This window comes from Dermacentor andersoni, chromosome 2 (assembly GCF_023375885.2).
Source record: "Dermacentor andersoni chromosome 2, qqDerAnde1_hic_scaffold, whole genome shotgun sequence".
Taxonomy (NCBI): domain Eukaryota; kingdom Metazoa; phylum Arthropoda; class Arachnida; order Ixodida; family Ixodidae; genus Dermacentor; species Dermacentor andersoni.
Window position 1 is genome coordinate 203999851 of NC_092815.1, and position 17240 is coordinate 204017090.

The 17240-nt window shown below is 46.7% G+C and overlaps 1 protein-coding gene and 1 pseudogene across 2 annotated transcripts in view; both read left to right on the forward strand.

The window, feature by feature from the left end:
- Positions 1-17240, forward strand: part of LOC129387165 (uncharacterized) — a 107076-nt gene that overhangs the window by 33765 nt on the left and 56071 nt on the right. For both annotated transcript variants that reach the window (XM_055075886.2, XM_055075885.2), the window contains exon 2: positions 7282-7361. In XM_055075886.2, the coding sequence (XP_054931861.1) occupies positions 7282-7361 (80 nt within the window). The remainder of the gene's footprint in view (positions 1-7281; positions 7362-17240) is intronic.
- LOC140216000 (uncharacterized) lies at positions 1208-3273 on the forward strand (annotated as a pseudogene).

The following is a 17240-nucleotide window of genomic DNA, read 5'->3' on the forward strand; positions in this document are numbered from 1 at the left end:
TGATTAAAATGGCAACCATGAACTGTTCACTGAAATGTGCATTGTGTCTAATATACTAAATCTGGCAAATCGGAGTATATAAGTGTGTGTGTTCTATATATATATATATATATACATAGAACACCTATTCCAACAACCCCATCCATTCTCTGTTGTTTACATGCAGTATGTTTACAACAAAGGGTGTGCACAGGTCCTTGAAACCCTTGAAAACCCTTGAATTTGAAAATCGTGTTTTCAAGGTCCTTGAAAGTGCTAATTATTTTTTAATCCTTGAAAGTCCTTGAAAAATCTTGTGCGAGATGGAAATCCCGATATACACAAAGAAAAATTAGTGCGAAACCCGTGCATAAAATGGAAAAATTTTTATTTTCTTGGCGCATAGTTTTCTACTGACCGTTAAAAATATTTCTTTATGGTGGAGCCCGTTAGATATCTGGCCACATTGAAGTGGTGTGATCGCCTGTTCAAAAGTCTACGGCCGTATCACTATCGGCATCACCGGCCGTTGGTTCGGCGTCTCGTGGTTTTGCGTTGCACATGCGTATGATGACGTTTGACCCTTTGGGCAGCCGTGGGTTCAGACAGTTCTCTGTGTGTGACTGCAGCAATCCCGCAATGCACTGAAATGCCTCGAAAGTGTAAATTTCAAAGCGCGTGGCTCAGTAACAGCACCTATAAGGATTGGGTGGCACCGGATGCAACGAATCCACATCAAGCAAAATGCAAACCATCCGGGAAGTGCTTCGACCTGGTTGCCATGGGCGAGTCTGCACTGAAAAGCCACATGAAGAGTGCAAAGCACAGCGCCTGTATGAAGAGCGCAGCGGCAGGTTCGGTGCGCGAGTATTTTTCCGCTAGCGTGAGTGCACGACCCATAGATACTCTGTCGCAGTCATCTGACGTCAACAGCGCGTGCAAGGTCAACGAGCTGGTGACAGATGCAGAAATATTATGTACGCTGAAGTTAGTCACATCCCACTACTCCTACAAATCGTTGTCGGAAACAGGCAAGTTGTTTAAATGCAGGTTTCCTGATAGCGAGATCGCTAAAGGCTTCTCATGTGGTGAGAAGAAATGTGCTTACATGACCTGCCACGGCCTCAGACCTTTTTTTCTATGATCGCTGCAACGAGATATAGAGCAGTGCGAAAACTATGTCGTACTTTTTGATGAGTCTGCTAATAAGTGCCTGCAAGAGAAGCAAATGGACGTGCACATAAGATTTTGGGACTCGTCCAAAAAGGTGATGGCTAAGTACTACACATCTGTTTTCATGGGGCATGCAACGGCTGAGGATATTCAAGACCAACTTTTGAGTGCACTAGAACTGTCGCCGCTGGCAAAGATTCTTCAAATCTCAATGGACGGACCCAACGTGAACCTCAAGTTCTTCAAGATGCTGCAATCTCACCTGCAGGAAAACTTTCAAGTCCACTGTCTTGACTTGGGTACTTGTAGCCTCCACGCTGTGCACAATGCCTACAAGGCAGGCGTCATAGCGAGCAAGTGGAGACTCGACACCCTTTTGTCCAGTCTCTGCGCAGTTTGAGGATGCCCCAGCAAGGAGGCATGATTTTTCAGCAGTCACTGGGAAGGCAGTATTTCCTCTTAAATATGTTGCCCATTGCTGGGTTGAGAATGTGGCTGTCATCGAAAGAGCTCTGGAACTCTGGAGTGATGTGCACAAGCTTGTAGAATCCACAAGGAAGAAGCAAGTAAGTCTGCCGAAGTGTGTGTCTTTTCAGAACATTGTTGAATGCATTCGGGACACATTAGTAGTGGCAAAGCTGAACTTTGCTCTTAGTGTTGCTGCCACACTGACGCCATTCCTAATGGAATACCAAACAGACAAACCGATGTTATTTCTTCTGGTGAGAGACTTGGAGACGATAGTCAGAAAGTTAATGACAAAGTTTATCAAGTGTTCGACATTGTCTTCAGCAGCGGGGATCACTGGCCTGCTGCAAATTGATATAGAGGACCCAAAGAATCATACACCACTGGAAAAAAATGGACGTTGGTCACACAGTCGAACAAATCGTGAAGAAGTGCAATAGAAGTGCAAAAGATATATTTCAGTTCAAGATGGAGTGTAAGCAGTTCCTAGTCGCAGTGACGAAGAAGGTCCTTGAGAAGAGCCTCTTGAGGTTCCCAGTGGTTAGAGGCCTTTACTCACTTGACCCTCCGCAAATGTGCTGCAGGCCTAATGAGTGCCTGGCAGGCCTCAAGAAAGTGTTGGAAGCAATCATTGTGGCAGGGAGGCTGACAGATCAGCATCGAGACTCTGTACTTGCAGAGTACACGGAGCTGTTACAAGAAAAACATGAACTGCGATTTTTCGAGAAAGCCACCAGTCTGGACACCTTTTTAGTGAACTTTTGCAGTTCAATGCTTCTTATGCAGAGCTGTGGAAAGTTGTAAAATCTTTGCTTGTGCTAAGCCATGGTCAGGCCACTGTTGAGAGAGGCTTTAGCATAAACCGGCAGATCTCTGTAGAGAACTTGAAAGGCCTCCCTTACATCTCGCAACAAATTGTGTGCGATGTAGTGAAAAAAGCAGGTGGTATCTTTAACATTGTCATCAGAAAAGATTTGAGGACGGCCTTATCAGCTGCAAGGCGTCATTATAGTGCTTACTTGGAAGCCCAGAAAAGGCAGGAACAAGAACGTGTCAAGCAGTAAAAAAAGTGCTGTGCTGAGGACCAGCTTGACAGTCTCAATAAAAAAAGGAAGATACTGGAAGCAGTTGTTAGCGACCTGACTGTATCAGCAGATAACTATGCTGAAAAGGCGGAAGCAGCCAATGACCTCACTTACATAAATCAAATTCCATGAGAAAAGCGGCAAAGGCTAAGGCTGAACAATTGTTAAACCTGAACAAAGAGATTGAGGCATAGAAGCATAAAGGCATTGAGGCAAAGCTTCAAGAGGTCTCTTGAACTTTCCTTGGTGCATCTTGACAGATATGTTATTCCACATTGAGTGCAATAAAAATATTAATTTTTTTGAAAATACTTTTGTGTTGCAAAACTACGAAATACATCTTCGTAGTAAATCCTTGAAAACCTCCTAGAAGGGCCTTGAAAGTCATTGAATAGCCTTGAATTTTTTTCTGTATAGCTTGTACAAAGCATGCATGATGGACACCTCTTCATGAGAAGAATTACTGGCCACGCCACTTTCTGTCACCCATTATTGTGAATATGGTCAGGAATAAAAAAGGTTTTCTCACCAACAGAGTACCTTTTATCAATTCCTTATTATATTTTGCTGGTCCATGTGCAAAGTGCAAGTGTTTTAAATGTCAAATGAAACTGTAAAGGATGTGCGTCATCATGTTCTTTTGGCTGGCGTGCCTTCAAACTACTGAGTGTTATACAAAGACATTAACTTTCTCAGAAGAACTAAACACTAAGTTAACTTGTAAATAATCCAGGTGTAAGAGGTGCCTGAACTAAGCACATAACGAACAAAGAAAGATGTATGAAAGTGTATGACTGCAAAGGCGTAGGAAAATGCTACTGCTGCTCTTTGTTCTACACTTTCAATTTTGATTTGAAAGCTTTCCTAAACCTTTTTTCTTTCTTATGCGCTTTCCTTAAGAACTTCCTTTTACAGCTGGATTATTTATCAGTTAACTGGGAGCTTAATTTTCCTGTAACAAAGAATGTTCTATGTACCACTCAATTGTGCGTCTCTTTGCGGATGACTGCGTGCTATACCAAAAAATAAACACTCATGCAGACCAAATAAGGTTAAACATAGCTTTGGGCAACGTCATAAAGTGGTGCAATACATGGCAAATGGCAATCAATATGGAAAAAACTGTGGTGATGTCTGTCACAAATAAGAAAACAAAACTTAATTTCCCTTACGGTACTGGCAACGGCGCTCTCAGAACAGTAACTTAAAAGAAATACCTTGGTGTGATTATCTCTGATAATCTCAGCTCTAAAACCCAAGTACAAAACATTACCAAAAAAGCAATGAACAGTTTATACTTCCTTAAGCGCACCTTGCGTTTGCGACTTCAGATACCAAGTTACTCGCATATAAAGTCCTTATCCGTCCAATCTTAGAATATGCAAACGTCGTCTGGTTTCCATATATGCAAAAAGATGTACACATGCTCGAATCAGTTCAACGAAAAGCTGTTCGTTTTATCTACCATAGATACCGGCGCACTGATTCTCCCACAGAGCTGCTTTCCTACGCAAGCCTAGCCACCTCATCAAGCCGCGTCACACTCCATAGACTCAAGTTTCTTTATCAATTAATTCATAACGCATTTAACATGGATCCTGCTACTTACATTAGTTTTAATCGTTCTAGAGAAACACGTCACAATCATGACTTTACGATTAATGAATACTCTTGTGCTAACAACACATATTACTTTTCCCTCTTCCCTCGAGCCATAAGAGAATGGAACAGCCTAGATAAATCTATAATTGCGCAGGATTCCTTGAAAAAGTTCGCTGTGCTCGCAGCCTCGTCAGTCTTGTCAACAATCCAGACCTGATGATTATGTTCAGACTGTATTGATTTTGTGTTGTTGCCCACTCGGTGTGTAACTGGCGTATTACTTTACTGTACTGTATACTGTTTGTATTGTTGCCCGCTTGATGTGTAACTGGCGTATTACTGTACTGTACTGTATACTGTATTCCTGTATCTTGCTGATAAATCCACTCCTGTAACAGTCCCAGTGGGACTAACAGTATGTTAAATAAAAAAAAAATTGTTTAAAGGTATGCCAGGCAGTTGGCACGGACTTTCTTTTTAAGTTAGCTATATTTCACAGTTTACTTAAGGTGCTTGCCTTTCATACGTATATTAGAGTAAATGGTTAATCAGTTACCTAGTCGTCACTTCTCTTGTGGTGTCTCTGCAGTTGGCAAATAAATGTTTACGGACCATGGGATCTGTGAAAATATTCAGTTTCTGAGAAGTTTGTTACTGTAGTCAGTAAAAACATATGCTATATTGTTCACATATTCTAGGAGAGGCTGCAAATCTGAATACCAGGCAATGGGAACATTCAAGCTTTTCTCAGGTGCTGCAGACCATAAACTTTTGACGTCGACTGTACGTTCATCTCGTTTCCCTGAGGCTGTGCCACAGAACTAGGTTCCTGACACAGCTACTGTAGTTGCTTCGGGCCTGCAGGGAGATGTCTTTTTTTTCTTTAAGGGACACTAAAGACAATAAGATCTCGCAATGACTGTCGACAGTAACGCACTTAGCACTGAAACAATCTAGTGACACAAAGTATTGCCACCGTTAAAATGCCTTATATATGTGAGGCTTGCACTGCAGCTGTACTCATGACCCGCCGTGGTGGCTTAGCGGCTATGGCGTTGCGTTGCTAAGCATGAAGTTGCAGGATCGAATCCCTACCGCGGTGGCCACATTTCGATGGGGGCAGAACGCAAAGACACCCGTGTCCAGTGCATTGGGGGCACGTGAAAGGTCAACATTAATCCGGAGTGCCCCACTATGGCATGCCTCATAACCAAGTTATAATTTTGGCACGTAAAGTTCCAGAATTCAGCTGTGCTCCTCTCTCACACCTTCTTGTACACCGTGTAGTGCCGTTGGCGTGAAGCCTGCACATTGTTTTTGAAGTGCATGGCGTGCCGGTAAATGTGCTGAGGAATGCATCACGCTGCAGCCAGGCTCCTCTCTCATGCTTCTTTCTGGATATGCTGCACCATCTAGTAGCACTGCCAAGAAGCCTGCACATGGCCTCCTAGATACGTAGCGCAACGTTGCGTGCATACGCTGGGATCGGTTCTCTCTCTGGTCACATTCAAATGCACATACTCGGTGACCCAAGTTGCCGAGAGGTTAATTGAAGAGTGGCACACCCTCAGTGCATTTGTGGCACAGCTTGCTAAAGCATCGGGCTGCTGTCGTTAAAGGACATGAAGTGGGTTATCCTGCCAAGCAGGGGAGAAATATTAAAGGTTTTATAATGGTATATTTGTCTGGTTGAAATCTCTCATTGCAAAATTGGCTGATCAAAATGCACCCAGGCGCCTCACCCACTGCTACTGCAAGCGGCTTTCCACTGCAGATGTTGCACTGTCTATTGGTGTCAAAGGCTTTTTTCAAGAGCGGGACACATCTACTGGCACATACCCCGTGACCCAAGTTGGCATCAAAGAAATTCGTTGAACAGCAGTACATAGCCAGTCCCGCAACCGCAGTGGCCCATGTCGGCATCAAAGGCATGTGGCACATAGGTACACAGTGCCACATGATCATTGACCCAAGTTTTAAACCCTGTTCCCTTGGCAGAGCAGCTCGATGCACTGCCAAGGGAACATGCGCGGCCGATGCGCGATGTGTGTGAAGTGCCCTAAGAATGCTCATTGTGTTAATAAGCTTGGACAGATAAAGCCTTAGTTTTAAACTGTATTTTATTTAATTTCATGGTAAGACGATTACTAAAAGAGAAAATGAAGGCTAAACTGCAATTTGCTTATTTAATTCCAAAGCTCCAGTGACTGTGCGATATCAGAAATGCAAAGCCTTCTTTTTTTCTTTTACTTATTTCAGCTGTAGTGGCTCTGCAAATGTTCTTAAAACTTGCTAAGTTAAGCCTCTGGCTCATTTCTACAAAAAGTTAACTAGGCCTGAGCAGACACTGTCAAAACCAATGATGTCAGGGCAAGCTGGTGTGGGAACTTCAAGGCACCATTGCCGCCCATCTTTCCGTTCTAGCATCTGTACTGGCTTGCAAACTTATTGTCGTGGTAAGGGTTTCTTCTTTTTTTTTGTATTGTAGAAGCATAGTTTACTAAAGCAGCCCAACTTATTGTTGTCTTTAGTGTTGCTTTAAATAGCTAAACAAAAAGAAATGTGGTTGTTTAACGGCTAGTACGACGACTTACATGGACTGGTCAAGAAATCCACGAAGGCGAAAATTTGGCAATTTATGTTCCCCATTAATGTGCAGGTTGCACTGAAATTCCTGGAAAACTGTCTTCGTGTTCATTCTGGAGCAAAGGAAAGCATGTGTACAATGTTCAGCTGTTTTCTTCGCTGGCTTTCTATCTACAGAATAAATTGCTTGTCTTTCTAGATATTTACCAGCCTATGTGAACACCTCACTGTGTGTGTGCCTGTGCAAAGTGCGCACTTTTCCTCCTTATCTGTCTCCTTCCCCAGTGCAGTGTAGCCCACTGGTCTCCTGCCTGGTTAACCTCCCTGCCTTTCCCTTATCACTTCTGTCTCTCTCTAGTGTGTCAGTAACTTTCCTTGGGCTATGCAGAAACACTGGAGGAAATGGCCACATTCAGGGGAATGAGGCCCCGAAGGCTAGTGGAGGCTGAACAAAATGACTGTGAAATGGTAAGTGCCCCATTGAACTGCATCACTAATGTGGAGGTAGTGCAAACATGCAAAGCAAGGAAAGTGCAGACTGTCTCACACTGAGTGGATTGCTCATACCATCTTGTTTCAGATTTAACAAACAATGGCCCAGGAGCTTTTGTAAGTAGTCTGCTCGTATCAGTGGGTCACTCCACCCACCAGAGTAGCTTAGTTGCTGTGGCATCGCATTGCTGAGCGCAAGGTCATGGGTTCGATGCCCGGCTGTGGTGACCGCATTTAAATGGAGACTAAATACAAAAGCGCTTGCGTTCTTAGTTTAGGTGGACTAACTCAGAATTCAAGGGGTCAAGATTAACCTCCACTACAGAGTCTCTCATAACGTTATGCATACTTTCGGGACACTGAATCCCACAACACAACTGTTCTCATAATTTTTATGGTTGTCTGTCACGACACATTCGGTCAGGATACTCAACATTATTGCAGACAGAACACCATTAGCAAGGTGCACTTTCAAAATGTATCATGTAGTTTGTAACATAGAGTGTCATACTTCTATGTCCAAAAATATGATGTAATTATATTGTGTTGGAGCTGTCAGAGATCTGAACCTAGTATTCACTACCAAATGAGTGGAATGACAGATGTCTGCTGCCAGCAGTCACAGGGCAACACTTGCACTCATGACCAAAGCTTATTGGAACTACAGAGGTGAACAAATAAATGTGATTTGACGTAACCTCATGTCTAGGAGTTGTAATAAAGTGTAATATATGAAGTAGTTATTCCATGGAAAGTGTCGCAGATCAAAAACATTTCACTTGATTCTTTTTTTACACTAAACCTGGGCCAAAATCTTCTCCGATGAATGTCAATCCAAGCAACTCGTACATGAAAGCAAAGCTGTGAAAGGGAGTTTTAAGACCATTCGGCAAGTCCTAGGGGTCGATTCTGGCACAGCCCGAAATATACACAAGACCTTGAAAACTTGTTAAATGTATTGTGAGATTCCTTCACTATACGCAAGCCTTTTCAAATGCTTCACTGTATCTAAGCTTAGTACTTCTATGCTTTCCATTATATCCAATGTGTGTTCCTGTATGCTACACGGACATTATCGATGCCAGCATTCAGCTGCACAATCTCACCAATGCCCTGGTTGTCTGGCTGGTGTGGGGCTCTGACGCAGGCTGTGTTGTTGGCTGTTCTTTGGACTGATTTTTGATACTGATGATTTGGACTTTGCCGCTGCTGCACGAGAACTGTTGTGGAATTCTCCTTAACGGCTTCACTGCAAAAACACAGCACTGTGAAATGCTTGGAGCAAGAGTTCTGTGAGTGCACCACTTGCATAGCTTCCACAGCCTTGCCTGCTAGGTATGAAACAGAGTTATGAGAAACAATTCATTCAGATCTGAGCAACTTTCAGTGTCTAATCGTCATAGATTCATAGTCATAATCGTCAAGAATGGGCGCTTGTAGAGAAAGAGGAAGGAGGATGAGGTTCGAACAGGCCGTCGGTGTTCGAGTCAATCTCACATGTTTTTTATATAGACGGCGAGCAGCTGACACACACCACTGAACTTCTTTCACCTCGCTGCTGGTTTATACTTTCTTGTGCAGTGTGACTGGTGCAAGTGCTAGTGTGGGAGGGGCTTCAAGCTGAAGCAGAGAGGTTTTGGCACCAAGTGCAGCAAGGAAATCTGTTCGAGAAAGGAAGAAGTTATTCACTGGCAGAGTACACCATGCATCTCTCCTCAACATTCAGTTAGAGGTTTCCTCAAGTCTGTACTCGGTCTCATGTTTAGCAGGCAATGCTGTGGTAGTTACTCAAGTACTGCAGTCATAGAAGTCTCACTCTGCATGTTTCACAGTACACTTGTTTGTGACATGCAACTTTTTCTGTGGAATAACTACGTCATGTATTACAACTATAACTTCTGGATGTGAACTTAGGTCAAATCACCTATCTTTTGTCAAACTTTGTGCTTCATTCAACATTCTACATTTTGGTCGCAAACACGAGGTGTGCTGCAGCCGCTGGTTGCAGTAATGTGTCAATCCATGCTCGTTTGGCAGTGAATAAATTCAGATCTGCAATGCCTTCAATGTAATGAATACGTCATATTTTCAGACATAAAAGTGCAGGACTACAGCAAACTACATGATGCATGCCTATAACTTTCTTTTGTATGTGACACTATCTTTTGTATGCCAATTCGAGCGGTGATGGCAGTCTCTTTAGCTTTCGTAGCTTGGCCTGTTATGTACGAAACACAGTAGAAGTGCAGCAGAAAAGTGGTGAGAACTACAGGCATCATGCTACTGACAGTACTGCACAAGCACTGTTAGCCTGGCAAGTTCGGTCATTTGAAACTAGCATCGGCAGTGTTCCCTCCATCTTTGATGAGTTCTTGACTTGGTGCATGGGGTGCATTGAATAAGCCTGCAGAACTTCATTCTTGTCAAAGAGGGAATGCTATAAAGAAGCACCATACATTTTAAAAATATATTGGATGATTTAAAGGTGCGAGATTAGTACAGGTGCGTTGTGAGTAACAGTTAGGCTTGTCTCACAAGCACTTTTGATATTCAGCTGGTGTGCTGAGCAGTCGTGTGCCGCAATTGTGAAAGGTAATGTTCCAGAGGTTTTTCATCTTAAATATTTTATGTCGAGGAGCCACAGTTCTTTCAACTAGCAAGGGTGTGCTTGCTCTGACAGTGTGACTGAATGCATGATACTGGTTGTTCACTGCTATTGGCTGGATGGTAAAATAATTGCATCAAGTTTGAAACAGACAGTAGCTGTGTTTGGAGGACTAGTTTTTGTTATTCCTATAGTTTATCAGTATGGCTAATTCGGAATGTGAACTACAGTCAAATCTCGTTAATGAGAACATGCTTAATTCGAACTCCCAATTTATTCGAACTGACGCTGTGATTCCCTCAAGGTTATGTGTATTCCAGTGGGTGAAAATGCCCAGTAATTCGAACATGCGAGCATTAGTGACGGTTAATTAGAACATACCACACTCCGAGAATGCTCTCAGCAGCGTGCCAAATCACTTGGCAGCATCACCGACCAGCATTGCTCTGACCTGCCATAGAGGAAAGGCTTGGGAGAGACCCCTCAGCGCTTCACGCAAGGTTCTGTTTAAAGTCCAGGGGCGATAACACCATTGCCGCACGCCCTACGCTGTATGTACAAGTGAAAGTGTGCGAGGGGAGCCTATGATTGCATCTCAATCTCGCTCATGTGAAAGTGATAGAGAGGGGAAGAAGCGCGCCATCTTCCGTTGTTCGCGAGGCACCCAACTGTAGCAAGCATGTGGCACCCCTCGGGCATAATCCTCGTTGGCTCGCCAGGCTCGGTGGAAAACATTGGTCACCGCAACAAATAAACACCGACGAGCACAGCTGCTTGGTGATCAGTCATCGTTCACCACCACTCCGCAGAACGTCACTCTAACGGAGGGTGCCTCGAGCCCCCCCTCGTTCACGAACCAAGACAGATCATGACACTGGTGACGAGTACCCTCGTATCGACCCATGCTGCCGCGAGCGGTGAAACACCTCCCTCCGTAGCTGCCACCATGCCTCTGTACGGAAGGCTCGAACCGTTCAAGGGAGATGGGTCTGCCTGGCCAGTCTATGAGGAGCAAGTCCATGTGTTCTTCGGGCAAATGACACACCCGAGGCCAAACAGCAGGACATTTTCCTGGCCAGCTGCGGGACTCGCGTCTTCAGTCTCCTGCTCGACCTTCTCAAGCCAGCCACACCGCCTTTTAAGATGCTGAGTGAGCTGCTCACCTTACTGCGCTCGCATTTCAACCCGGCACCATCCACACTAGTGGAGTGTTTCCACTTCAATAACCGGAGTCGCCGGGAAGGAGAGATCCTCGGGCAGTTCATTGCTGCACTACAAGGGTTAGCGAGTGCCTGCGCCTTCAGGGACCAGCCGGACTCGTTGCTCTGGGACCGTTTTGTCTGTGGCATCAACAATCCCGCCATGCAGACGCTACTTGTGGAGCTTCCCGACCCCTCGCTGGATGGCGCCGTTAAGGCAGCACTGGCGATGGAAGCTGCCGCCAAGGACGCTGGCGAGATTGCATGTACGACTGGCTCACTGTCGGCGGAAGCGGCGGTCAACAAGTTGGCGACAAAGGGCAGTACCTGTGGTTGCTGTGGTGGTGCCCAATGCCCCTCACAGTGCTACTTCTCACAAGCACGATGCTTCACATGTGGGAAAACTGGGCACCTGGCACAGGTATGCCAAGGGGGGAGGATGAACAGCAGACAGCAGCAGCAGCCTGGTTCAAGCCCAGGTTCCACACTAGACCATGGCCAGGGTAGCCATCGCAGGGGTTCGCGGCGGAGACGTGAGGCCGCAGGCTCGAGTTATTCCGCGGCCAGGCTCCACGTCGTGGCCAAGGATCCGCCGATTTTCGACATGTGGCACACAGGCCTTGTTCCATCGATGAGGGTAGCTATGGGGAACCAGCGCTGGATAGGCGCGCGTCGAAAAGAGTGCGTTGCACGCCGCCCTGGCGACGAAACGCGGCATATTTCAGCCACACGACCAGACGATACACATGTGCGCGGCCGTATTATAGTTCGTATGTTTCCGTTTTCGCGCCGCTTCAAGTGGACAGTTTTCGTAAGGAAGCTAGCGCCATCAAGTGAAGAATTGACGAAAGAAGCTTTTTAAGCTTTATATATTTTTCACAGTGTGTCGCGGCGAGCACGTGTGTTTCTTTAATGGTTGCGCCGTGTGCCGTTGCCATGCTTGCGTGGCAGCCTGCCTCGCAAATCTAGCAGCTATGGCTCCGGTCGTGCTGCGCTATGGTTTTGGAAGTATTAGTTGGCCTGAAGACATTCCATATTTCTCTGGCTAGACATAAAAAATTCTGATGTTACTTCGCCACAGCAGTCAATGGAGAAGAAAGCTTTATCGCATCAGCTGAGTCGCGCGAGCAAAGGTTTGAGTGCTCCACTGCTGGATCCGTAACAACGCTGGCAACATTTAGCACTAATTACATAATATTATCGGACGCATCTCAGCGCCGAGTCCTCTTCCGCATGCGCATTTTTAAAAACACATAGGCGGCTTAGTCTGTGTGCACCGGCAGTATGCGCACACAACTCATATTACAAGGCAGCTTCCCTCCCACATAATTCTTGGCAGTGAATGGATAATATTTACCTTTCGTATCGTTCGCTTGGTGCGGTGGCATTGGAAGGGGCTTGGCGGTGGTATTGCAAAGGAAAAATGGTTGGTACATATGCCAGATGGTGCATGCTATTGCTCATTTTGTTTCCGATGAAATGCCGACTGCAGATTCTGCTGTTTTGTACTGTCTGCCATGGCTGACTGTCTTCACTATCGAATAAACCAAGCACACACGCGAAATTCGATTTAGAAACCAGCCTGACACCGCTTGACAGGGCGACAAGACGGGAACTTACTCCGCTCGCCTGAGTGCTTGAGTTGTTCGTAGGGTTTAGATGGAAAGACGCAGAAGGATACATCCTCCCTCATCCCGACGTAGTTGTGGCACTTGTATACGCAACAGTATCGTCGGCGTCCTTTGTTTTCCTTCGACTTTCAGGGCACGCAACACCATTATCAGTAGCAATTTTCGTCCGCTGGAGTGGCTGCATTGTGCACGTTCTGACCGCCAGGGCGGCGCTGCAGGCGTCGTGAAAACTCCTGCGCTGGTTCCCCATAGGGGCTTGTTGGTACGGCATATCTTATTTTGTTGTAGCACCAGCTGAAGAAGGGCAACAGAAAAGCACATCTGACACGGACAGCACTAACTTTCAACAACAGATTTATTTCCCGTTCTCGTCGCTATATATACGCCCTTGCAAAATCATATAGCACATGTAAAATTTTACACATGCTTAATGACGTTGCAAGGTTGTATATATAGCGACGAGAACGAGAAATAAATCTATTGTTGAAAGTTAGCGCTGTGTGTGTCAGATGTGCCTTTCTGTTGTCCTTGTTCAGCTTGCGCTACAACAAAATAAGACTTGTTCCATCATCTGTGCCGCCATGCATGCTGACTGTTGAAGTCTGTGAGCACCCCATTTTCATGGAGCTGGACACAGAGGCCAGCGTGTCGGTCATGGCTGGGAAACTGTTCATGTGTACCTTCCCCGGCGTGTCCGTCGAGGTTTCGGGCGTGGTGCTACGCAGCTACTCCGGGCAGCTCTCCCAGGTCCAGGGTCAATCCCAGGTCAGCGTTAAATTTGGCGACCGGGAAGCATTCCTCCCCCTTTACTTAACCAAGGGGTCGTCGCTGACCTTGCTGGGCCAAAATTGGGCGTTCGTCTGCCAGAGTACCAGGAAGCCAGCCTGCATGTGGTGAGAGACGTCCCCAGCCTCCTGACCGAGTTCAAGTACCTGTTTCAGCCAGAGGTGGGCACATTTGCCTGCACGACGGCTGGCATCTATGCACTCAAGGGAGCCCAGCCACGTTTTTTTCAAGCCTCGCCCACTGCCGTTCGCCCTGGAGGATGGGGTCACCCAGGAGCTGCAACGGTTACAGTGAAAGGGCATCCTGGCGCCCGTCAAGACGTCTGAATGGGCCACTCCCATTGTACCAGTCCTCAAGCGAGACGACAGTGTCAGGATCTGCGGGGATTTCAAGGTTACCATCAACCCCGTCGCTACCGTGGAGAAGTACACACTGCCCTGGATTGAAGATCTCTGGTCAGCGTTGTCCGGTGGACAGAAGTTCACGAAGCTCGACCTCAGACGCTTACCAGCAGCTGGTGCTTCAGGATGCCTCCCGGAAGTATGTCACAATATCGATAACTTTGGGCCTCTTCCAGTACATGCACTTACCGTTTGGCACGGCCTCAGCCCCGGCCATTGGTGGTTTTTTTGTTCTTGGGTGATGTACTTGGTGTAAGGCATGTGGTGGTGTACTTGGGCGACATCCTGGTTACCTGCTCTGATGACGGGGACCACCTGCAGAACCTGTACAATGTCCTGGCCGATGCCTGAATGATAGGCTGTGCAAACATGGTTACAATGCTAAGAATTGTATTGCAGGTGGGGGTTTCTTGCACAACACTGCAAAATGTGTGGTTGCGAACCTGTTCTAAATGAATGCGCCATTCTAGGTCGTAGTCATAATCAGCTTACAAGAGAAATCATTGAAACAAAAACTATCATAGGTCTTGGCCATGCATGTGTGAGCCTTCATTATCATTATCAAGCAATGAATTGGCATTTCTCGGACTGCCGCCAACAGGCTGTCTGAATATGTTTTTTCACATGGTTACTCTTGCTTTTGCTGCTTGGTTTTGTGTTGTCTCTTCATGTCACATGGTTCGCTAAGTGTATAAGTAGCCTTCTGAGTCATGAACTGAACCATCTGTTGGAAGTTAGCGCTCACCCTGTTCTCTGTTCCTTTTCATTACCCCTTCAACTTTCTTTTTTTGCTCGCTCTGAGCTGCACTACAAGCCTAAAAAAGTCATGACATACCAACTCGCCCAAACTGCCACCCTTTTGGCCTTTGCTGGAGCTGGGAGCTCCAGTCTTCGCTAGGAACTTCCATTCTGGCCCACCATGGTCCGCCCGACAAGTGTCGTCTCCTGCCAGCCCCTCATCAATGCTCGTCCGCATGCCGGACGGGACCACATGGCACCGGCATGCCAACCATGTCAAGCCTCACCTCGGGACCTGGCTAGCACCTTCAACTGCCGCTTCAGAGGTCCAGCCCGCAGGAGGACCAGCGGCAAAACCAGTCGCTTCTAGCGAAACGCCGCCGACTACAGAGGTGGCAAGTGTTGCCATTAGTGCAACGCCTGTTGGGCTGGTGTCAAGTCCGGCACCACTTACGAAGCTGGTCACTGCGGACCTCCCAGACGGAGCGAGGCTGGCTCAGGCAGCACCCGGTGCTGGCCACACCTGGCCCGTCAACACCGGTGCTTCAGGTGGAGTAAACCGCGGAGGCCACCGCACCATTACTCGCCTGGATAGCAGGCACCGTTTACCCGGCTGGGACGGCGGCTGAGCCTTGTGCTTTGAGCTTGGACATTTGTGTAACAAGCATGTCACGTAATCCCAACGAGGATTACGCCCCCTTGGGCGTAATCCTCGTTGGCCCACCAGGTTCGGTGGCCTGCCAGCCTCGGTGGGAAACATTGTTCACCGCACCAAATAAACTCCGACGAGCACAGCAGCTCGGTGGTCAGTCATCGTTCATCACCACCACGCTGCGGAGCGTCACTCTAAGAGAGGGTGCCTCGAGCCCGCCTTCTTTCACAAACCAGGGTGCATCGGGACACCAATGTTGGGAGGCACTGAGGGGTTGGACAGAGGTGAGGTGGCGTTCTCCAGCGGCTGCAACTGCGGTGCCGTGGCTGCGCGCTGTTGCGCAGCCGTATCTTGAGAGTGACCTGCGCTGTGGTCAGAGTCTAGGTGCATCAGCAGCTCATAGCTTTGTGCGTGCTGTGTCTTCTCGATGCTCACGTTTTGCTGAAGCGATCAACAGCACGAAAGTCACTTCGCTCACTGCTGCTGCCCACGTTTTGACAGTGAGTTTCCATGGTCATCGAGCGAGATGTGTTGATGTTTGCTTTTGTGCGCCTGACACCATGCTTAATAATTTAGTGGTAGTATGCCTATGTTAACAACTTTATATGGCCGTTAAAACTACTATTTTTGCTTCGTATAGCTCTGCACTAATTTGCTATCACAATCAATGCTTCAGTTTTTCAGCAAAACTGTTACTTTTTCTTTTACTATGACGAGTCTAAACCGAGACGTTCCGATGAAAAGTTTGTTAGAGACAGTGTGCCACATCAGATTTTGTACAAGACAGACCTGAATACAAGGACGTGAAGGCGACACCCAGTGCCTCATTCTTATCTTTTGCATGCGGCTATGCCGCAACAGAAGGGAGCACACCAACATGATTATGATCAGTGGCAACGACTTCGTCATCTTCATAAAACATTACACGTTAAGAATGCAGGACAAAGAACGTAAACACAGTGCTGATCTGTGGGCAGACGAAGGAAAAAGCACATGAGCACACAGAGGGAAGCAGGAAGCAGTGGCGGAGGCCCAGTCCGGCCTCGGCAACTCCACAAGCGTTTGGGGCCCCAAAGAAATAGTCGAAACTACTGTGCATGTGCGAGACACAAACTGCGTTTGGGTTTTGCGTCTGGCACGCTATTTCACTGACTTAGCGGGAGCCCCAAAAGCTTTGCGTCAGCAAACATGGCGCCACCCGTCAAAGCGACGGCTCTAACCTAGCACCAAACTGGGCTTGATTTGTGGTAACGCGTGAAGTTTGCAAGCTAGAAGGAGCGACTGTGGTTATCACTTTCTCTCTACTAGCGTGTGTTATGAAGATTGATTCCTTAGATGCCAGTGATTCCGAATTCAATTGTTGATCTCATGGCTTGTCAGCCTAATACGCCTTAGCTTGGCTGGTGAAGGCACGTAAAGTTGGTTACTGAGAACTAAGCGCAAATAATTGCTTGCTGCTAACAGAATAACCTCTAAATTGTAATGAAATGCCGAAACACGAATGTCAATATTACTCTTCTCATCATAAAACGGTATATTTTATTTAATTCTTTATAATAGCTTTTCTTTGGTGCCGCAGTGGTGCTGCAAGCGCAAAGTGCTATCTGCAAAGCAAAGCCCTACTCTAAAACTCCACTCCTGCATGCCCCAACGGTAACACCTGCAAAGCTCTTTGGGGCCCCTAACCTTTAGGGGCCCTATTCTAAAACTCTCTATTAGCACCATCCATCAAGCTGGTGGGAAAGCAAATCTGCTTCCCTCTCGCCTTGCAACTGCGCTCCCCTCACCTTCTCTCTCAACTCCCTCATAACTCCCTCATCAACGATGCTCTCCACGCGCGCCT